This window comes from Durio zibethinus, chromosome 12 (assembly GCF_047325235.1).
Source record: "Durio zibethinus cultivar Kanyao isolate XHJ-2024 chromosome 12, ASM4732523v1, whole genome shotgun sequence".
NCBI lineage: Eukaryota > Viridiplantae > Streptophyta > Magnoliopsida > Malvales > Malvaceae > Durio > Durio zibethinus.
In genome coordinates this window covers 23,291,633-23,314,655 of record NC_143173.1, presented here as the reverse complement: position 1 = coordinate 23,314,655, position 23,023 = coordinate 23,291,633, and the positions used below count along the sequence as shown (strand labels likewise).

Here is a 23,023-nt window from a genome sequence, read left to right as displayed (position 1 = left end):
ACAAACGCTCCTATGGGACAAAGGACATGACATAAACCAAGAAAAAGGAAGTAAAAAAAATAGTCATCTACAACTGCAACCAACTATACCCAGTATACATCCCGTCAAAATCTTCATATGTACTACTAAATTACACAGCTATATATGGAAATACAGCAACCTCTCAGATCGAGTAGGTGCCATCCTAAAAAGGCCAAAAGGCGAGATATATACAAAGCCAGGCAATAGCTCACGCTATGCATCGACAGTGTGAAAACACTACAATTATAACCTATCCCCCTCCCTCAACCGCATGAAAAACAGTAATTGAGCCCTACATGGATTCTCTCTAAGCAAGTTTTGATCCTTCCGTCCAAAATGTCACTCCTCCCTTTGCATTTTCTCCATATCTACAATGCCATCGAAGGCATTGAAGGATCTTCATATCAACTAATGTGCTAATGAAAAATTAGCTTCTACTAGTTGTATATTTTAACTGGTTTCTCAAATGTGTAACGGTTCTGCAATAGTTATACGCATGCAACTTACAATTAGAACAGGGATAAGGAGAATATATATATATATATATATATATATATATATAAGGCTATTAATACATACTAGAAAATGCATTACTTTGCATAACACTTAAGGACCAACTGTAGTCAACAATATTGCAGTACCTGATTTACGTAAGCCCTCTTAGGAGTGTTGTCAGAATGCTCTAACCCAAGGTATTGCTCCCAAGCACCATAAACATCTCTTCTCTGAAGAGTATATAAAATAAATCAAAAACACCATTTTATATAAAAAATACAAATCCTAAAAAAAAAATCAAATGAGAGGACAGAAACACAATGAAGAAACCCAGACACCTGAAAACGGTTTAACACAATGTCAGAGTCCTGTAGATACTCTGGTCGACCCATTGACATAAATGCAAACTTCCACTGAATAAAGAAATGAGAAAAAATCAGGAGAAGGAAGTCAAAAACTGATTTCAGGATTCCATGTACATAATAATGTGTGACTGCATGAAAAGATGTTAGTGCAAGTGAGAATAAAAATGCTAAAATTGCAAGTTCAGGAAGAAAAGAAAAAAAGAAAGGACTAACAGAGATGATTAAGATAAGTATGGAAATACCTTGGAGAACTCTTCATCAGGAACATGCAATTTCTTTTGTATCCGCTCTTTAACTTCAGCCAGAGTTTCACCTTCATGAATGACTAAGAAAAAGGGCTCACCAAAATTTTGTACTTGCTGTTAAAAAAAAAAAAACAAAAATTCTTAAAACATCTGAATTGTGTTAAATAGCTGCCATTTTCCACCAAATATCTCAAAACAGATCAAGACTGTTTATCAATTCATTCATATTGAATACCATCTGGTTCTGGGCAGTCTCTTTGGTAAAGTGGTAGACATGAATCACTCGATCATGGGGACCAAGATTCTTCTCTTCTTCTGGGATCTGAGATTTGATAAAAATGACAAAAGGTTGGTTCTGCTAATAGATGTTGCAAACATCTATAACAAAAGATTAGAGATGCTGACTCTATCATGAACAAATACTTAAGAAATTGGGCTTAGGGCTATAGCTAGATTAAAATAGTCTGAAAAAACAACATATGTGAATGAAAAACCAAGATACAAATAATGACATAATGACAAGATACAAATTTGTCGAATGCAATACTTCCTATCAAATATAACAAGCTTTAGGAACCAGCACTTGGTCCAATATGTAGGTATCAATGTCAAGCGTCCATTTGAAATTCAAAACATTCCATTGTCCATCTCATGTCACATCTGGATGCACATACACACTCAAACATACATAAAACTCTATGGTTCTATCTTTAGAATAGAGGTAAGAAGGTTAATAGACTGCCAGTTGCATCTACTCTACAGTGGATATAGACAGCTGGTACATGCTCAAGCATTAGAAAGCTCTTCTCAAAAAATTCAGGTACAAACAATAGAATGTGTTACTTATGACCCCTTTTTTGATGAACCGCTTCCAATGCTATACCCCTATAACTTCAATAAAAAACAGTCCTTCCCATATATGTACTTAAAAAATAACATTGTCTGAAGGACATCTTAGCCATGAAATTTCAGCTACAATGGGATGGAAAAAAAAGGAAAACTTGCCTCTTCTGCACGCAATGTCAAATATTGGTCACTTATTTTCTCAATTTTTTCACTGGGTGGAAAGATCTGAAAAAAAAAAAAAAAAAAAGAGATGGAATAACAATGTTACAAGAAAAGTATACTCAGTCATTCCAATAGGACATAAAATTCAATTGTCTGGAACATTATTTATATACAATTTAAATTGCAACAACTAGCAATAAAATTTCAACCAATTTCTACCTTATAGATCTTGTTATAGAAGACTTCAAGGAGTCTAAGCTCTGCATTTGGATGTGACAACTCCACCTGTTTCATAGTGCAGAATAAAAAAGAAAAACTGTAATTTGATATGAACTTCAAGTTTAATGAGAAGTCAATAAAGATAATACTGCCAAAGATACCCTCTTCAGAAGAGGGATTATGCATTACCACACTATAAACAGAATATTTCAGTGTAAGGAAACATCAAACTTATGATAAGGAAATATGTGGAAGATTTTGGTTGCTACTCCAATGAATATTCATATAATAGTTATTTTCCTATAATAAAAGGAGACTAGAAAATGATTTTGTCAAGAAAAAAAAAAGATGACAGTCACTGCAAAAACAGAGCCACAGGAGTTCCACCTCATTAATAACACTGTCCATTTCTTCTTAGCTTCAAGTATTTACAATGTAAAATAGAAGTAGCAAAAATTACCTTCGTCTTGAGTTCATCAATCACATCTCCTACAGTGCTCTGTTTAGGCAATCTAATACTGTGAATTACCACCTAAAAATCATGTTAAACGTTATTACAGAAAGGCCAAAAATCCTCAAATGATCGTAAAAGAAAGAGGGAATTGGGGAGGAAAACTACAGATTCTATACTTACTTCATCCTTAATAGCATGAAGGAAAGCAACTTTCAGGTTTCTCAGACCTAGCAATTCTGGCAAAGGGATATCCAAAACTTCATAATATAAAATGTCAGAAGTCTGTAAATGAAGAAACACCAAAATAATCAGTCAAAGTATATTATGCATAAATGGAACTAACATAGCAAGATGTCAAACAGAAAACCCATATGGGCTACCTGGTTATGGTGGATCAACATTTCTGACAAATGCTCTACTCCTCGGTATTTAATAGGTTGTGGCTTAGGTTGTTGGGAGTAGCAGTTGTGAGATGTGAGCCTGATTCTGGATGGATCATCCAGACCAATTTTGCGAGCCACTCTTTCCACAACATCATCATAAGTATGTATCTTTGACCTTAATTGTTACAGAAGAAATGGAGTATAAGTATCTGACAACAATAACTAATAATTCTTGTACTATCTGAACAATAGTTAGCATTAGAAGTACTTACAACTCTAGACAAAAATCATCTTCCTTTGGTCTCTCTAGAGATCGAAAACGAACAATCTAAGTAGCATCAAATCACATAAACAACTTAATTGAGTTCAAAGAATCAGAACACAAACTGAATTAAACCTAATAAAGAAATAATAATAATAGTATTAGGGGGAATGCTCCCTAGGAGGGAAGAACCAAGAATGTGATTGGCAATTCTCCCAAAACAATCTAAAACCTTTAGCCTAATGGAAGCTATACTGTTAGGTTCAATGCAGTTTCTTGTCTTGAACAAATTAAAATGATGAAAGCTTTCTTGGTAAAAACCAGCTCATTAAATTAAATATAAACAACTCCCAATATGGTAGGCCTTTTTTCCTTTTAACATCCAACTATCAATTAACACCCAGAAAGAATGAAAGATCTCATGTCAATGAATAGTGTATTACAGGAACTAAGTAAAGATATCTCTTTTCCTCTCTGGCACTAGATTCTAAAATTTTACATACGGTTTTAAAAAATTAATACCAGGGGAAAATGGAGGATTTCTGTTGCTTCATATATAAGACAGGGTAGCATATAAACAACTATCAGCCTCCCAGCATAAAATAAGTTTACAAGAAACTGCAAAATACCAATAACAGATTCTGGAAGTCACCACATATTAATAGGTTTCGGCGGACTGTACCTGGCGGTTGTGTACATATTCCAGAAATGAAGGCACATCTGGATATCGGCATGCTTCTTCACTTTCAATTGGAGGAGACTTCTGAAAGCATATGATATCCCCATCTTCTATCTGCAAGGAAAGACGGTTTCACTGGCAATTTACTTTAAAAATGGTGTATGTTCTAAAAAAAATATACCTGACTTAACCGGAATGAACATCTCTTATCAAGGAGCTCGCACATCACACAAGGCTCAAACTTTATTTCCTAAAAGTTGCAAAATCAACTGGTAAGAGGATTTGATTAAGAAAAACTATTGAAGCTAGTTTGCAAACACACAGTTGAGCTGTAACAACCTCATAAAGTTCCATTTCTTCATCAGGAGCAAAGCCAGCCATTTGATTAAGCTTCGCTATATATTCTATTGGCTTACCAGAAAGCTTTACCAAGAGCCTACCAACATAACTACAATGGAACAAAGTGCAATTTCAGGAGAAGTACAAGGAAACATAGAATATACAAGATAAAACAGAAAAGTTAGATACCGTAATTCTTCTTTGTCCGGGTCATAAAGCTTGAAGAAAAGCAGAATATCTTCCCTTGTTTTATTGCGTAGGGGAATAGGATGTAAATCCTGAAATTATCACACAAAATGAGGTAAAGGAAAATGATAAGACAACAATAAAAAATTACTATTTTAAAAACTTAAAACAATAGTTAATAGAACAATATTACCTGTCCACGCTCAACTTCCAAGAACAATTTTAGTTCTGCATTGTGTGCCTTATTTGACACCTCCCTCAACTGTCCAACCTAAAACAACCAAACAGAAACCATTAACTCACAGGATTAACTAAAAAACCAAAAAATTAGGAGAAACAGTACTCCTCACCAACTACTCCATCTTTCTTTAATTGAATGCCTCATAGTAAAATTCCTATTATAAACTTTTCTAAACAATAAATAATTGCTAAAAGACAAAAGAGTTCGATAAGGGACAAATGTGTAATATCATTTAAGTCTAACATACTTTCTTTAAATTCGGACAAATGTGTAATATTATTTAAGTCAACATACTTTCTTTAAATTCAGCCCAAAAAAAATTAGAAAAAATCTATTATTTCACTCCCACGTAAATCACCAGCACTGAATCCCCCTTTTATTAGAAATCACAGTAGTGACAAGCAAAAAGTTCAAAAAATGTATATTATATATAACAATGTGAAAGACTAGATGCAAAGCAGAAGAGAAGAAAATAGAACTACTTACAGATTGTGCCTCCTCCTGAGGGGTCAATGGTCGATTGGGACGATATGTATGGTTCTGCCGCTTTGCCCAAATCCAATAACGCTGATATTGCATTGGTATGCCAAACTCTTTGGCAACCTCCTCCTGTGAACAAGCTCAGAATTACACATTTAAAAGAAAATGATAATGTTACCAAACCCATAAGAAACAGATGCCAAAGACAAAAAAAGTCATTTGCTCATTAGTACAGTACTAAAAATTAAGAATCATGCTAAAGCAGACATAACTATAGTACTTAATATAAGTTATGGAATGCTAAAAACAAAGACATCCCATGTCAGCTTTCAAAATTTGACTTTAGATTCCAATAATATAATTTAAAAGTGAAACTCTCTTTGATTAACTCGTTATTAAGCATTCCAACCCCTAGTACCCTCAAATACCCTCTGGTCATCAGCATGACTAATATTCAAACACCAACCCCAAAAATTCCCCTAGCAACACCCCCCCCCCCCAAAAAAAAAAAAAAAGCTATCAAAATAAGTCAAGTGCATATTCTCAGAATTGAATACAAATTTCAGAAATACACTGTTAGACAATAACAGTAAAATAAATAAATAAAATCAAAAAGACAATCAGAAGTTTGATGTTAAGCTTTGCTTACAAACATTAACCAGCAGTGTCATCAACCACAAAAATCAGATCAGATATTTTGTTTCAATTGCGTTTTAAATTAGACACAATCAAACAAGAAATAATCATAAATGGTACCTTGAAAACATGGAAAGGTGTTTGCTTCTGAATGCGGAAACTCCTAACTTTGTCATGATCCACAAGATCAAAATATATGTCCTTTCCAATCTGTTCTAGAACATCTTCATCACTTGCAACCTAAATGCATTAATGATATTCATTATTGCTAACATGAAAAGAAAAAAATCTGAAAATGTCATAACCCTAATTGGCTAATTGTAATAGATAGATACCTTTATAATAGTATAAAGGTGGGCCTGCGCTTTATATCTCCTTTTGTCTTCCTTCTCTTCTTGTTCTTTCTTTAACCTTATCTGAAATTAAGCATTGAATACATTAGTCTTGATCAACAAAGTCTGCATTAGAAAGAGCATAAAGCCCAAAAGTTAGAGGTTTCACATCGGTTACATGTAAAGAAATTACCCTCAAGTGTTCAGCAATGTCCTTCTCATCAACGTTGCAAATTATTTTGTCCTTATCACTTTCACGTATATAGACAAGCATGTACGCATTTGAGTATTTTGTAAATTTGAAAGGGGTGTTATTGAAGCCAGGATTAGTCTGTGGAAACTGTTGAATATAACAGAACAAGCCAAAAAAGTTAATTAATTTTTACATATTGTACACAAGTAGACAGGGTTTTTAAGTAGCACATAGAAACATTACCTCTTCCTCACCACCATACTGCTCTTCCAATGCCCTCTTTATACCTTCTTTTGTTACCCGTTCATCGTCAAATTTATACCTGACAAAAACAGAGAGATCTGTTTCAGTGTCCCCTCCAACATGACTTTGTAGTTTTTCCCCATATAAAACAAACATTAACTAAAGCCAATATTAAATGGAAAAGCAGCTGACACTAAATGCCAAAATATATTTTGGTGTGATAACATACAATACAATAAGATCAACAATGAAAAACTACACTTAATACTCCATAAAATGTGATCAACTTAGAAGTGCCCAAGTTAAACACCAGAAAGCAGTCATATTTTAAATTTAAGTCTCAAAACAACTTTAGTTTCTTAAACAACTCTATAGTATAATACTGCTGTTATCTCCATATTCAAGGAAAAGAAGTGCTGAAATTGCAAACCAAACATAAAAAATGAAATACTAAAACTAACCATGGAAAAAAAATTTCTTAAGTCAATCACAATATTCTCCGAAATTCTTCTTACAATTCAAGAAAAATTGGAATAGATACCAGTGCAGTGAGATTGTAATTGAATTAGTCAACTATCAATTCAAAAATGTTGCTCACCATTGGTCAGAAAGGGTTGGCCTGATAAAAGCATAGTAATGTCCACCATGCAATCCTCCACTATGAACTAAGACACTGTAAGAGAAAACAGGACATGCAAAAAAAAAAAAAATTCCTGTTAAGCAAGGGTAGTAAAGCAGGGAAACAACTAGTAAAATGTTTTACCAACTTGCATCAGTTACAAACACATTCCAAGTATAAGTAGGTGACATGAATTATAGAACAATCTAAGACAAGTAATACCTGTGAAGTGTGTAAAGGTTGCGAACACTCCTATCCGCTTCAGGTGATAAATACTTCCCATTTTTTCTATCAAGGTCAAGTTGAAGAGGAAATTCATAGCGGTCATTTATCTACAAAATGAAAGCAGCTATTAATACAAATAGCCATGCTAACATGCATGGTATCTAAATTCACATGAAGAGCTCAACAACACCCACTTAAAGAAAGAGTTTCATTCCCAGCATTGAAAAGACATAAAGGATGCTTATCACTCTGAAAGAGAAAACTAAAATATTGATCATAGGAAAGCAGGTTCATAGAAGTGATATATTTGGCAAAATTTTAAACAAGATCAGACAGTAATACTGGATCCAGTCATGAAAAGCAAACCACACAAAGAGAAGATGGAACAAGCATCACCAAGATAAAAAAAAATTGTGAAAGAAAACTTTCTTTCATAAATAGCAGCAATATAGTTGTCACATGATTTGTTGTTACGTACACAGAAGAGTTTATTAATGTTTTCTGAAACACCTCACAACATGTTTAATCAATATTGAAGAAAGGGGATATGAGAAAACTTGACAAGTAAAAGAGAAACGTTTAACTAAAATAAGAGAATTAGTATTTGAACATATAGATTGGATTTGGTGAAGCAGGGAAAGGTATCATAAATGTTTTTCTTGCATATCACATTACATAGTACAAAGCCTTGAAATTATAAAATACTAAAATGAGTAACAAAAGCAACCCAATTATCCAATGCATTTGGCAATAAACTGATTTCCAAGACGGACCTTCACCATTGTATCCCGCATAAAATCATATTCAAACCGCTTTAGCTGAAGTTGAAGAACAGGGGGAAAGTCGATAAATAAGACACCTTTCTTCGCATCCTGAAATGAACAACAGAATTTCAGCACAGAACTAAGAAATGTCATTTCAACTAAAACTAATCAGATTAGCCTAATTTATGCCAGCAGAATGTTGCTTCAATCAACTTCGATGGGTCAAACCTTCATTCCATATTTCAAACCAAAAAAATACTTCACCGATAAAGTCTAACCATAGAATAAATTGTCAAACATAGCCTTGTCTACGCTTTATCCTAACCACTGGATAAATGGTCCTTCAATGAAACAACATTTTGGCCCAGTTCTCATCACCTCAAAAGAAAAGTAACTGACCTGTAAGCCATGCTCTTCGGCATGATATTTGTTGTCACCCTCAAGGCGCTCAACTTCCACATACTTGTCAAAAGAAGCATAAACATCCCGACAACCCTTGACGTCAAGCTGAAGGTCTGCCAAACAATATGCACACTCACTGTTTGCTTTTAAGGTATACATTTCAGTGTTCCAAACTAATATGGGTCTAAACATCAGTAAGGAATAAATACCATAAAAAGATTCCTTTCTTGTAGACTTGTAATCCACGTTGATGCATTCAATATAATTCATATGATGACCCTCAAACAACTGCTGTATTGTCCCCTCTACAACAGTTCCCTGAAAAAAGGGGGGGAATAATCAATAACATAATTTAATATGCAACAACTAACATAGAGAGAGATTAAAATAGGTGAATACCTTCATTTTATCTTCAAGCTTTTCACACAGGACTCTGTTGAGTTCTTGTACATCATGTTGCATAAAAGAATCATATGTATCCCATCCAAAAGATTTGGTTAATTCCTTTGTTGCGACACTAGTGTCATTATATTGGAGCTTATAAAATAAACTCAACAGAGCCAAAGGAATACTTCCTATAGGCATGTCATTTTCAGTCGTTGGCATGTGGTACACAGCCTGAAATAGAACGTTGGAAAATAAGATGTTTGACTCCAATTAAAGTAAAGAGCATAAGGGCAAGCATAATGGAATAAGAATGAGACAGAATTCACACCTTTCTGAAGTATGGGATATGGTAAAGAGTTTGTAGGAGCGAGTTCATGTAACAAGTTGCTCCTTGGTTCTTAAGTCCAACATAACCAGTCTCCTTCTTTGAGTCATATGACCAATAATCCAGTATCTTATGAACAACAACCTCAGCTTCAACAACAACAGTATCATTCACAAGATGTCCTCTACTAGGGTCATAAAGATCACTAAGAGGCATAAATGATGTGAAACCCCAATCACTCTCTCTTGCATTGAACTGGTGTTGGGTGTCTGCAAATGAAAGTTAAAAAGAAGCCAGTAAATAAGTTTTGGATGAATTTTAATGTTAAATACTTGGTATCTCTATAATCGGAATGACAAGAAAGAATCTACAATTCATCTATCACACAGGTTCCTTTCTTCCCCACCAGACATCAGCTACCCGCCACTAAACACCAGACTGCTTGCAATAAACATAACAAAAATGATCTAATCAAGAGGGGAAAGCATCTAAACATCACCCTATTCCAGAACAAATTATCAATTTCACAAAACATTGCAATATTTTCATACTAATTTTGGTCTTAAAATTTAACCACAGGCATACAGTTTTAAAATTCTGCAATATCACTCGGTCGCCATATAAGAGGAATGACAGGAATCGGTTGGTTGTTCAAAAAACAATAGGAACATAATAAGGATTATGTCAACATAAAATAAAATAAAACAGATGTGGCAAAAACTAGAACATAAACAAAATCAAGACAAACATATTACTAGAATTGTCACTAAAAACTCAACTCCCAAAGTAAACCACCTTCAAAATAGCAAGGAAGAAAATATAGAACAGGGCAATGTCACATAAAAGATTTTTTTTATCACTCCATTTGGAATACAAAGCTTGTGGAAGAAAATTAATAAGAAAAAAGGACACAAACAAATACGGTTAACTTCCTGTTAATAACTTGCTGTCTGAAAAAATCTAAAAGTAATTCGATAAAAGATTGTATAGATAGAATGTAAAAAGGAAGATGCTAATCTATTGAGGAATAAGATGGTTTTGAGTACCAATAAATTTTCATTATCATCAAAAGGAAGACCCTAATATCTTGAGCATTAAGACAGTTTTGAGCACCACAAAATTTTCATTATCATCAAAACCTGTCTATTTTTGGAACTTTACAAATGTTACAACTGATCTCATTAACATCCTCTCAACATCCAAGTGAAATAAATAATAAATGAATACATAAATATATGAAACCAAATTTCAAATATCCTTATTGTTGCTCCTAAGCCCCCAGTTTGAAAAAGAGCGTAAACAAGTTCACGGGCTGAACCATCACCTACTGTGACAAGTCCAATGAATGAACATTACATAACAAAAGACACAATCAAGCACTGACTAAAAGTGGAAGAAACAAATTGTTTCCAAGCAATGCAAGATGGAACTAAATTGATGAAATGAAAAGTGTAGGAATTGCCTCTGTTGTCATAAATTATTAATTAAGACAAAATGACAAACTTAGTAAGAATATACCCTTTCTTATCAAATATTTGTGATGGATTTGATTAATCACTGCCAAGCTAAACTGAGCATATCTACTCCAACCATATGGCAATGTAGTAGAATCCGCAACATCCAAGTACATCGACAAGTGATCCACATTGTTTCCTCTTGGAAAAATCAGTATCCGCCTGCACAGAAGAATCAACGCACACCCAAAAAATTGATCATATGACAGATTGCAGCTAACCGAATCAAACACATTCCAAAAATGACAAATAAAAGAAAAGTACCATTTATAACCACCAACAACAAATATATCTGAATAGTGCTTCTTGGTGATGAGCCTAGAAAAATTCTCAATTGTCCAAGTGAATTTCATATATGGAGGATCCTCCACTAGCTGATTCTCAACTGTACTAGCCGGCTCAGCTTGAGCAACTAAAATTAATCAAAATCATAAAATAAGCAAATCTCAAAACCTTAACAACCTAACTAATCAAATTATTATTCCATACTAAATCATACCATAATTACAAAAGAATAAAAAATCTTTCAGATCAACATAAGATTATCAAAACAATAATGTGAATTAGAGTAAACTAAAAAATTCTAAAAAAATTAAAAGATAAACCTTCCATCGGCTGAGGTCCTTCGACTATATCCGAATGCGGCACAAGCATCTCCTCGTCTTCTTGCTGTTTCAAAATCCAAAGTTCCACAAAATCAAAGCTCTGATCAACCAAAACCTAACCATAACTCTCTCAATCAAAACCCTAATTATAACACTCTCAATGCATTAAAAAAACAAAATTAATTCCAAAAAATTCACGTCTAATTAATCACCTCAATTTTTTAAAAAAATTTAAAAAAATTCAGAAAACAATAAAAATCTTGAAGCACTTCCTCCAAGAAAAAAATCAACGAAAAATATTAAAGTATTTAATGGGAGTAAAAGGAAGGAAAGAGTGATATGTACATCTAATGGCGGAGTAGTCATCAGAGTCATGGTTGGAAAGAGATGAGAACCGTCCGATCAGAAATCAAAGAAATTGAAAGCAAAAAAACCAGAGAAGAAAAAGAAAATAATAATGAACAGTGAATTTTGATGATGGGAAGTTAAAGGGAAGAAGCGGGCGCTGCAAAGCGACTCACAAAAAAATAGTGCAGAAAAAAGGCCATTCGAGTTTTACTTCAAAGGAAGGGGTATTATTGATATTTTGATCATGGAGTGGGGGTGTTTTGGGGGGATAGGGAAATCGAGATGGCGGAAGAGGGGATGGTGACAAGCAAATAGGAAAAAGACACGTGGAAAATGAGTTGGGGGACGTACGAATTAGTGACGTGGCAGGTTGTGGTGAGTCGGGTCCCAAAATCTACGCCTCGCTCTGTCTCTCCGTCTCTCCGATTGATTTTCCTAGTACGATACGATGCCACCTCACATTTTTATTTATTTTCTTTCTTATTTTTTTTATAAGATTTCGCTCTTTAAATTAAATAGGTTAATAGTAGTAGGCCACTAGAACATATTTTCATTTTCTTAAATAAGTAGGATGCCTTTTTTAATTGAAATAAAATTAAATATAATTTTAAATTAAATAATATTTATTTTTATATGTTTTAATATATATTAATATTAATATAATTATATTTTATTAATCCTAAAAATTGAGTATATTTTTTATTAATATAAAAATTAATTATTTATAAATTAGGTCTTATAAATTCATGTGCGAGTGTAATTTGCACGAGTTTTATAAAATATTTATATTTTATTATAAAATTTAATGTTTATTTTTATTGATGATATAAAAATATATCAATTTTTATATTATCAAAATCTTTTAACAACAATAGTATAATTATGAAAAAAAATATAATTTAAAATATAATCTGAAAAATAAAATTATTTTTGTCATGATTATATTATTATTAATAAATATTAAGATATTTATAATTATGTGATATAAGACTTAATTTATTATTATCATATTAAGATATCTTTTATATTTATTTTTATTGATTTAAATTCTTTTTATTCTTTCAAACTGTATTGTGCTTATAAAGTATATTGAAATCTTGTAAACTTGGAACATATAAAAATTGGCTTTGATGACCATATACTTACTGAATGCAAGATGAATTTGCCTTTTTCAAAATAATTTATTATAGAGATTTTTTTAATAAAACATATATAAATATATAAATATTAAAATTTAAATATCAAATTAATTAAATATTACTTTTTAAAAATAACTATATCAACTATCCTGATCACTATTTTCTAGTTCTCTACGATAATAAAAACTCTTGATTGAGCAGCTGTCGTTAGTTACGGCGAAACCAACTCAGCTAGGAGTATTACTCAAAACTCAAAAGCCACGTAGAAAGTACAAATCTGGCAAATTTCTGAAGATAAAGGCAACGATTTCATTAAAGTGTCAAGGTGGAGTCGTATATGGCACAAAGCTTCAAACAAAAATTGGACAATTGCTGCTGTTCATAATATTTATTTCTTTGCTTCGTTGGCTCTTGTGTAAGAAAATGCTATACAGTAGCCACAAGGCAAGGTCATCCCTGTAGCAAAATCACCCATAATCCCCAAAATCAGAACAATAAAAGACCAATCACTTAGGACTAAGAGTTAGGTCTCAAGCATGTACCTGCTAGCTCATTAGATATTTCCACAGCCACGTGGAGATCTTCATAGGCAGCTGCTACTGCAACTTCTACTCGTGTCTGAAACAATCCCAAGACATTTTGATTTGTGAGTGTGTCAATGCGCATTAACTTATGATATCAACCACCAACTTAATTTTTTTATATGCAAGTATCATTGTATATATGTAGCCAATGCCATCACATGATTACTGAATTACTAAACTATGCTCCTCGAAAAAGTAATCTATGAATAAGCTGCACAAATTCTTTAGGCAACCGTGATTTGCATGCATTGCAAATCGAACATCATATAATACAATTACGAACAGACAAAACAAAGGGGATACATAAAAGTCAGATAAAACAAAATTCTTGCAATACAACTATAGAAGGTGCAAAATGCTTGGGATCTAACTGTTACCCTTTCAAAACCCATTGATACAAGCTTCTGGATATGTTCGTCAGAAGCAATGAACCCTGTTGCATCTTTCAAAACTCTTACAGTCTCTGCCTTTTCAACAGATCTTATCCTTGCATAACAAATAAGAAGAGCACTGCAAACCTCAAGGACTTTAAATTTTTTCGGAACACTGTTAAAATAATTTTATGCGTGTTCTATCCCCGAAACTTTCGCAATCAAATCCAACCGGATGGCAACATCACGGTAAATCATTGGAAAGTACCTCTTATCAGTCATCCACACAGACATATTGGAAGGAACAAAAAGAAACAACAATCACAAGCTCGAATGCAAAATCAATGATTAAGAGTGTGCAAGTGTAAAGGCTGAAAGGATATCAATTTCACAGTTCTTCATAAATATGTTAGAAAGTTCAAATTTTAATCAAGATACTGTTTATTAAGAACATAAAAGCAGTGCAACAAAAATACAATCTTAGAACCCAAAAACACCTTAGAAAAACCTTAAAAAATATATTTAAGCGTATCAAAAGCTAGAAGCTTAGACTCCATTTTTTTTCCTATTTTCCTTTTATTTCATAAAAAGTCCTAATTAAAAAGAAAAAATTATATTAGAAAGCAAAATCATATTTGATTAAAAATCGAACCAATGACTTACACGGAACACCAATTTTAACATGATTACCTGATATAAAAGTAAAATCAAGCCATGTGATCTGTTAGTAGAGAGTTTTACTGGTAGTTATAGTGACTGGAATATCTGAATAACTTCAAGTATAAAAATAAAATAAAATAAAATCATGAATTTTCATATACAAATGTTACATTTATAATTATTAATTAAAAAAATACTTACTTTTCACATGCAGAAGCAAAAATAAATAAACTCTCAATATTCTCTTCTCGATCAAACGAGAAAAAAAGGTTGTTAATCTCGAAGAATTTCCTATAAAAAATGCTACTAAATATTATAACTTGGAAAGATAATTATTACTTTCCAGATACCTCTAGAGCTTGGGAGTAACCTCCATAGGATCTGAGTCGCTTGATGTACAGTTGAAGAAAGTGTTTCTCTACGGGGTTTCCTTCTTCGACCCATCCATCTAAGACCGGAATGATGGATTCATGATCTCTTAACGGAAAAATCCTACGATACAACTCCATTGAATTTGAACCTTCAGTCATCGCCGTTTTTCTTGGACCAGTTCTCGTTGTCTATGATTTCTAGTACGAGGAAACACCCAAATTTTTTAAAATACAATTTTGATGATTTCATTGAATGTTAGCTGACAAAGCGAAATACAACTTTGATGATTTCATTCCAATTCCCCATCGAACGTTAGCTGACAAATCGAAATAGAAACCTATTGCAAAAGAAACCATGACTACCAATGCAACTACATAATAATTTCACAGACAAGTCAATCAAATTTTTAAATCAATAAGTAAAATGCTTTCTTTAATAATATCTACTGAAAATTCCTTTTTAACCGGAAATTAAAAAACCACAAAACATTCATAGCATGTCCCGGAGACCAAACAGACAAACTTATGAAGTTCTGATTAAAAACAACAAAATTCTCCACTGCCATGGTGTAATCTCTTCCAAGTCCTCAACGGTTTGCCTTGGCAACTCTCTCAATTTCGTCCTTCTTCTTGATGGCATAGCTGCACAAACAAGTATACCGACAACATCAACATTCAACATAAATGTTGAGAGCAATGATCCAAAAGGGATCAGTAATGACTAATTGGAATAGCATATAAGACATAAGAATGCAGTTCCTAATTTAAAAGCAAAACACAAAGACAACACAGAAAGTAGCTGATTTACCTGTTTGATGATCCCTTTGCAGCATTAATAAGCTCATCAGCCAAACATTCAGCTATGGTTTTAATGTTTCTGAATGCAGACTCACGGGCACCAGTGGTCAGGAGATAGATAGCCTGATTCACACGACGAAGAGGAGAAATATCAACAGCCTGACGCCTGACAACACCAGCAGAACCGATACGAGTAGCATCTTCACGAGGCCCGCTGTTACATCAATCAAAAAGCAAAATAGCTTATAAAAGATTAATCTAATAAAGATAACCCAAAAACAATAAATTAACATCATCTGCTACTTCACAGGTTAACATTAGCTGGTGATACATTTGAAACGGAAAATACTAAATTTAAGGTCATATAGGCTACCTGTTGATAATAGCATCAACAATGACTTGAACTGGATTCTGATCAGTTAGGAGAAATATAATTTCCATGGCATGCTTCACAATCCTAACTGCCATAAGTTTCTTCCCGTTGTTTCGGCCGTGCATCATCAATGAGTTCGTAAGTCTCTCAACAATTGGGCACTGAGCCTTTCTGAAGCGCTTCACTGAGTACCTCCCGGCAGTGTGTGGCACATAGGTTGCATGCTTGGAAGCTGAGACACCAATGTAGTCACTCAAAGAGATATCAGCAACCTAAAATAGATAAATCATTCATGTCAAGGACCATAGCAAAAAATAATTGTAATATTAAAAGGAAACAGGAAGTTGATGAACCTAATTCTTTCTAATGAAAAGTCTTAAAACACCTAGAATGACAAAAAAAAAACACAATGCATCTTATCTGATTAATCTAACCAACAAAGAAAACAATTGCTTAAACAACTTACCATACAAAAAAAGAAATAAAGACAAGCTTCTAGAAGAAAATAATTTGTCAGTTTGAATTATCACTAATAGCAAATACAACAAACAAGTAACCTCAAATCAGAGAAAGACAATATGGACAAATCGAAACAAGAATTGATATCCCATCAATCTGTATGATGCTAGACATAGATTGACAAGCTGAATACATAAATTCAACACACTAACAAAACCACAACCAGAAGCTCTAGCAAAGAATATTATGTCAAAAACACATAAATCAGAATCTCCTTCACATGAACAATTATTAGCTATGAAATCGAATTTCTTTATTACAATTCTCTGGTCCAACTAGTTCCAATTAACTCGAAAAGACCAAAAAAAATATTTTTGCAGTTCAACTTATACAATCGTGAACAAGAAAGAAAACCGATAAATAAGAAACTACATAAAAGATTAAAGGGGGATATTTCACATAAAAACTCAGAAACAGCAAAGCCATTAGAAAGAGGAAACAGATAGATCAACACGTAGAAATAAACAGATATGCAAAGGAAAAATGAAATACCTGAACGTCATCGAAGGTCCAGCGGTTGAAGAGCTTGACATCGTACTGAGGTTGGGCAGGATCTTGCTGTGCAGTTGTCCCGGTGGCTGTCGCCATACCTACGAAAGCAAAAGCAGAGTAAAAATTATAATAGATTTTGACGAAAGAGAGAATTAAAGTGAGAGGAAAAAAGAACAAAAACAAACCTGCGATTAGAAAGGGAGGGAGAGAGGGAGCGATGAGCTAAGAGAGTGCCTTCCACTGTAAGCGGCCGGGGATGAGGAAATGTAAAAACCCTAGTCTAACAGATACATATATCCAAATATCGAATTGATTCCTGATTCTAGGGTTTTTTAGGGCTTCTTTTTAGGTAGGGTTTTGGGCCAAAAAAGCAAGTGACCCATAACTATGAAAAATTTTTAGGCACAATGTTATTTTCTTGTTTTATATACTTTCTTCAGTATTTATTCTTCCCGTCTAGTATACATTCATTGAAAGATTTATAATTTATAATGATTTGTAAAAAAAAAATCAAATATAAAAATTTAACTTATATCTTTAAAAATTAAAAAATCAACATATATTAATACATTTAAAAATTATACAAATAATTTTTTTTAAACTTATTCAATAAAACTTAATCTCTCTACAACATAGATAATCAACTAATATTTACGAATCTCCAGTAGATATATAATAGGCTTTTTCTAGCTACATCATTTAGAATTTGAAGTTTTTGACTAAAATATTATGAGATTTATATTTGATGAATTGTTAGGGTATAAATTTTATAAATTATTAGTGAATAAGATAATGTTATCTCATTAATGAGATAAATCAAATGATACTACTTTATTAATGAATAAATTTTTTTTAAAATACTAATTTTTTTATATTTATTTTAAAAATTGATATTTATTCATTAATAATATAACATCATCTGATTTATTGATGTATAAAATTTATGCACAGAGAGTAAGATAGTAAATTATACATTAATACTCATAAGCTATTCGAGTTTGACTTGAATAAAACTCAAATTTGACTTAGTTATTATAGATTGACTTATCGATCAAGTCAAATTCGAGTATTTTTATACCTAACTTGAGTAGTTCGTAAGCTTAATTAAGCTTTTATATTTTAAAATATTTTAATTATTTTAATTAATAAAATATCTCATACTCGAATTCGAATATAAATAATCAAGTTTTTATCGAATATAAGAATTTAATTTAATTTTACATATTAATCGAACCTAATTGAACAAGTTTAAGTAACTCGATTTTTATCTCTAGTCAAATTCAAAATTAAAAAAATAAAAAAAAAACTCAATTGAGTTTAAAACCTCGAATTTTGAATCAAACTCGAGCTCAAATTTAATACTATAATAATTCAAATTTGATAAATTATACTCCTAAATGAGAATGCATACGATATAACCACCATGCTAATGTGAACTTTATTGCTTATAATTTATTTGCATGATTATAATGGCTTGATGAAATTTTTTTGTAAAATAAGTATATTTGCATTGAAATACTAGATATTATCGTGATCTTTAATTTTTTCCATTTTCAAAATTAAATCAAATTAAATACCCCTTATCATTTCAATCCTTGAGTTACTGATTCTAACTTGTAGTTTAACTTTTTCAACTCAGGGTAAATTGGTAAGGTACAATTCAATGTTTATTTTCTTTTTTCTAAATTTAATTTTCAATTGCAAAGCGAATTTCCATAATAATTGCCCTTGGTAAATCATTCTTATCGAAAATCATATTCTTATCATTTTGATTCATAATTCAAATTCAAAAAATGGGCGTGGGAGAATTAATCAGGAGGCTTGACATGGTTAAATGGTATAACAGTTTTCATCCTTTACATTCTTTGGGAGGCTTAACTAGGCGAAAACGTTCAGGGCAAACTTGAAACGTGCCTAAGCTCTAAGAAACGCAGAAAACATTTTGTATAGGTTTTTCATTTATTTTTTACAAAGAAACTTGGCTAGCTCCTTTAGCTTTTGTTAATGACCAAGAACCAGAGTTGGCTTAGCATTCAGGCACCTGCTTATACCACACACCCCCCCCCCCCCCTAAATTATAGAGTCAGGCAGGGCCCCTATCCAAGTTACAAGGCTTTGCTTCTCAGTTGGAAGGAAAATAAAAAGCAGAACCAGGCACATCTCGAACATCAAGAATATTACGGGGCAACGATCAAATATTCCCAACAGTACACCAAGCCATGTTTAATTCTAAAGCATTTCTTAAGAAATGCACAACACAACAAACATTAATGGGTGTAAAAAAAATCATAATCTCAAAACCAGCATAGTTGATTACAACAACACAACTAAACTTTAAAACAACTCGTCCATGTGAAACCGTTCTCCCAAAATCCAAGTTTCGATATGGGAAATTGGACACCTTTCAAACGTAATAAAACTCAGCAGAGAATAACTAGTTAATGCTGCACAACAAAACAGAGATAAACCACTCATCGAAGCCTCCTAGCTTCTCTCTCAGACTCAAGCAAGGTAAGAATATCTCCCTCCCTAACCGGTCCCTTCACGTTTCTCATAATGTAACGGTTCTGATCATCCAAAAACTTGACTCTCACTTGGGTCACCTGACCTCTTGATCCTGTCCTGCCCATAACTTTTACCACCACAGCATGCTTAATTTGGGAATCCATTCTGCAAAAAATCAATTAAACCACATTGTTTTAACCTGACATCCCAAACACCATATCTTCACTTCGGGTCGAATTGCTATGATCCTTAATTATCGAACCAAGCTAATAACTGGAAAAGGGTACCTCAGTCGAGATTATAAATCATAAATTTGAAAATCCATTTTGACCAATATTGACAATAAACCTAGTAAAACCCTCCAAAAATGGTTCATAAACATCCAAATACCTTCATTTTAGCCACTTAACAGCATAGTTTAGCAGATATTCAAGCAATCTATTCTTAAAAACAGCTTAGATTAGGCCATTGCTGGTTAAAATTAATCAAAACAACTTAGTCCCTCCGTCCAGCGGCTCCAAAAAACAATAAAAGAAAAACAGAACAAATTCATAAACAGCAAAAAGGCAGCAGATCCAACGTCAAAAATAACTAATGGAAACGACGAAAAGGAGAGAGAACCTGAACGAACCTTGGCGAAGAAAAGACCAAGGCGCGAGGCGTACGAAACGGTAGCACTTGCTTCTATTGCGATTTCCTCGGTGAGAAGAAGAGAAGCCCTAGATTTTAGGGTTTATATAGACAAGTATTTTGCAATGACAGTTTTGTCCAATAGAATTTAGTTTTCTAACTTGGGGTAATTGGATCATTTCAGGATTTGAGTAGGGTAACTTCAATTTAAGTAAAATGAATAATTTCAAATGAAAGAGGTTACTTGCACCTCAAATTTTTTTATAAAACTTCAAAAAATTTAACTTTTAATAAAATTATTTAAATATTTATTAATTATTTATTTTTTTATTTTTTACATTTTATTTTAAAATTTTAATTTTAGAAACTTTTAAAAGTTTTCAAAAATAAGTAACCGGAAGCTTTTAAGAGTTCTTAAAGGCTTCTAAATACCAATTTTTAAAAACTTTAAATTTTCAAAAATGTTAAGGTGACATTTAGTTTGAGAAAATCTATAAATATTTTTTCGAAATCTTAATTATAGGTATTTGATTTCACATTTGATTCATGATAATTTAATACAAAAGAAAGTAATATATTTTTAACAGTACCCAAAGTCTTGAAATCATAAACACATCTCTTCTTATGGTATTTTAGGATTCAGAAATAGAAAGTTTTTTTATTTTTAAATTTGACCTAAATAAAAATTTATGAAACAACCATTACCCATTTTAAAAAGTATGTCTGGAAGTGATTAAAATTTAGTTATAAATTTTTATACAAAAAAAAAATATTATATTGCAATTAAGGCATTTGGCATGCAAAAAAATACTTTAAATAATCCTTTTATATTTTAAGATTTAAAGTTAATATTTTTATAAAAGAATTATTTAATGTATTTTTGTACAAAAAATATCTTAAATAATGTACAAAAACGCCTTAAATAGTCTTTTATATTTTAAGGTTTATGGTTAATATTTTTATAAAATGATTATTTAAAGCTTTTTTATACAGAAGACATCTTAAATAATCTTTTTATATTTTATAAATGAATTATTTAAAGCATTTTTGTATAGAAAACCCTTTAAATAATCTTTTTATATTTTAGGATTTATGATTAATATTTTTATAAAATGATAAAAAGATTATTTAAGACGTTTTCTATACAGAAACACCTTAAATAATCCTTTTATATTTTAAAAGATAATTATTAAATGGTCCATAATATAAAAAATAAAAAATTTATTCAAGACATTTTTTTACAGAAAATACTTTAAATAATTATTCTATATGCACATAAAAAGATTATTTAATGCATTTTCTGTACAGAAACATATTAAATGATCTTTTTATAAATAAATGAAAATAATAATTTTTAAATTTTCCATGATATGAAAAAAATGATAAATGCATTAATTGATCTTTCTTTGTAACAATTTTTTCTATCAATTTATGTTACTTAAAAAAGTGTCAAATGCATTAATTGATGATATTTTATAAATAAAAATAACAATCAAATAAAAATATTTGTCTTTTTTTGTTGCTAAAGGCATCATTTGTCATTTTGGTTAATAAAATAAAATGAAAAGTTACCATCATATATGTAAAAGAAATTATGATAATTATACATAAATTAATATATATACATATATTTTTCTCAACTAAATCAGTGAATTTAAATACAGGATGCCTTGAAAATTGAATAAAACCCAAGTATTGTACTTTATTTAAAATCACATTTTTTTTTAAATCTAAGATTCTGCGAACCAAATACTCTCTAAAGATTTTTGAATATCAATTTTCAAAAACCTTTAAGAACTTTTAGAAGTTTCAAATTGCACCTAAACATTTTTAAATACAATGTTATGAAACTAAATACGAAATCAAACGAAAAAGTAAAAAAAAATAAACAATTTATTTTTTATTTTGATTTCATGCTTTTTAACTTCAAATGGGTGAATTTTCATTTGAATTTGGCTTGATTGAGGCTTAAAATCTTTTAGAGGATGTTTAGTTTTGGGGAATGTAAGATTTTCTCCTCGAATTTATACTTGTGGGAATGTGATTCCCATGAGTATCTGATTCCTCGGTAATGTTAGATTCCTAATAGTACCAAAAAGTCTTAGAATCAGAAACTTACATCTTCTTATGATTTTTTATGATTCTGAGAGGAAAGTTACTTTTGTCCCACATTTGACCTAAATAAAAAATATTTTATTTCTATTTTATCATTTTGAAAATCAACATGTGGTAAGGTTTTTTTTTTAAAAAAAAAAACAAATGTCAATTAGAAACAAATGTAATAATTGTGATAAATTTTTGTTGGAATTTTTTTAATTGAGTAGTATTAGTTACTGTATTTATTTTAACAGAAACACAGTATTTGACATCTAACTAATTTTTTTATTTTTAAACTAAAATACTATGTATGTATGCTTTATAACATACTAATTATTATTATTTACTGCATTTATTTTAACAAAAACGTAGTATTTGAAAACTTTTTAACTTTTTCATTTTTGTCACTCAAATACTACATTTGGTCGCTTTAAAATGCAATAATTGTGTTTATTTACTACAATTATATTGAAGAAATGCAATAGTTGTAATTATTTACTGTGTTTATTTAAAT

At 31.5% G+C, this 23,023-nt stretch overlaps 3 protein-coding genes and 1 pseudogene across 7 annotated transcripts; all 4 read right to left on the bottom strand.

Annotated features, from left to right (window-relative positions):
* Positions 1–13: 13 nt before the first annotated feature.
* LOC111297285 (ubiquitin C-terminal hydrolase 12-like) lies at positions 14–12,143 on the bottom strand. Of its 3 annotated transcripts, none has more exons than XM_022891969.2 (32): positions 11,968–12,143; positions 11,623–11,737; positions 11,282–11,429; positions 11,022–11,179; positions 9,507–9,772; positions 9,191–9,409; positions 9,001–9,109; positions 8,789–8,904; positions 8,399–8,497; positions 7,623–7,732; positions 7,380–7,454; positions 6,782–6,860; positions 6,539–6,685; positions 6,349–6,429; positions 6,134–6,253; positions 5,384–5,506; positions 4,850–4,927; positions 4,660–4,748; positions 4,471–4,579; positions 4,313–4,381; positions 4,135–4,245; positions 3,463–3,518; positions 3,188–3,365; positions 2,988–3,089; positions 2,814–2,885; positions 2,354–2,419; positions 2,132–2,197; positions 1,362–1,448; positions 1,124–1,240; positions 855–929; positions 663–746; positions 14–500 (listed from the first exon to the last, which is right to left on the bottom strand). In XM_022891969.2, the coding sequence occupies exons 1-32, from the start codon at positions 11,995–11,997 to the stop codon at positions 459–461; spliced, it is 3,396 nt and encodes a 1,131-aa protein (XP_022747704.2). In that variant the 5' UTR covers positions 11,998–12,143; the 3' UTR covers positions 14–458. The 3 variants fall into 3 exon arrangements, with proteins under 3 accessions (XP_022747704.2, XP_022747705.2, XP_022747706.2); XM_022891970.2 differs by having other exon boundaries at positions 11,623–11,686; XM_022891971.2 differs by lacking the exon at positions 7,380–7,454.
* Positions 12,144–13,426: 1,283 nt separating this feature from the next.
* On the bottom strand, positions 13,427–15,345 carry LOC149515899 (uncharacterized). The gene is made up of 3 exons (XM_089741275.1): positions 15,075–15,345; positions 13,652–13,727; positions 13,427–13,565 (listed from the first exon to the last, which is right to left on the bottom strand). Exons 1-3 carry the CDS (start codon positions 15,252–15,254, stop codon positions 13,498–13,500), a joined length of 324 nt encoding a protein of 107 aa, XP_089597401.1. The 5' UTR covers positions 15,255–15,345; the 3' UTR covers positions 13,427–13,497.
* A 145-nt stretch (positions 15,346–15,490) lies between these two features.
* On the bottom strand, positions 15,491–17,620 carry LOC111296172 (small ribosomal subunit protein uS7-like). Its single transcript, XM_022890291.2, has 5 exons — positions 17,463–17,620; positions 17,278–17,375; positions 16,267–16,538; positions 15,904–16,107; positions 15,491–15,737 (listed from the first exon to the last, which is right to left on the bottom strand). The coding sequence occupies exons 2-5, from the start codon at positions 17,371–17,373 to the stop codon at positions 15,683–15,685; spliced, it is 627 nt and encodes a 208-aa protein (XP_022746026.2). The 5' UTR covers positions 17,374–17,375; positions 17,463–17,620; the 3' UTR covers positions 15,491–15,682.
* Positions 17,621–19,548: 1,928 nt separating this feature from the next.
* Positions 19,549–20,570, bottom strand: LOC111296409 (small ribosomal subunit protein eS28z/eS28y pseudogene; annotated as a pseudogene). 2 transcript variants are annotated; one of them, XR_016326124.1, is made up of 2 exons: positions 20,414–20,570; positions 19,549–19,947 (listed from the first exon to the last, which is right to left on the bottom strand). The product of XR_016326124.1 is annotated as a small ribosomal subunit protein eS28z/eS28y pseudogene, transcript variant X1 (transcript). The 2 variants fall into 2 exon arrangements; XR_016326125.1 differs by having other exon boundaries at positions 20,404–20,559.
* Between the last annotated feature and the right edge of the window lie 2,453 nt (positions 20,571–23,023).

Bases quoted from the DNA above. Each gene is read 5' to 3' on its own strand.
- LOC111297285 (XM_022891969.2), bottom strand. From the start codon at position 11,997: ATGACTCTGATGACTACTCCGCCATTAGAT. The intron at 6,861-7,379 runs GTGAGCAACATT...TGTTTTTGTCAG, and splicing joins CCAACCCTTTCTGACCAATG to GTATAAATTTGACGATGAAC. The intron at 3,366-3,462 runs GTAAGTACTTCT...GTAACAATTAAG, and splicing joins GATGATTTTTGTCTAGAGTT to GTCAAAGATACATACTTATG.
- LOC149515899 (XM_089741275.1), bottom strand. From the start codon at position 15,254: ATGACTGAAGGTTCAAATTCAATGGAGTTGTATCGTAGGATTTTTCCG. The intron at 13,728-15,074 runs GTATCTGGAAAG...GGATTGTTTCAG, and splicing joins GTTACTCCCAAGCTCTAGAG to ACACGAGTAGAAGTTGCAGT. The intron at 13,566-13,651 runs GTACATGCTTGA...ATTTTGCTACAG, and splicing joins AATATCTAATGAGCTAGCAG to GGATGACCTTGCCTTGTGGC.
- LOC111296172 (XM_022890291.2), bottom strand. From the start codon at position 17,373: ATGGCGACAGCCACCGGGACAACTGCACAGCAAGATCCTGCCCAACCT. The intron at 16,539-17,277 runs GTATTTCATTTT...TATCTATTTTAG, and splicing joins GGACCTTCGATGACGTTCAG to GTTGCTGATATCTCTTTGAG. The intron at 16,108-16,266 runs GTAGCCTATATG...TTGATGTAACAG, and splicing joins GTTGATGCTATTATCAACAG to CGGGCCTCGTGAAGATGCTA.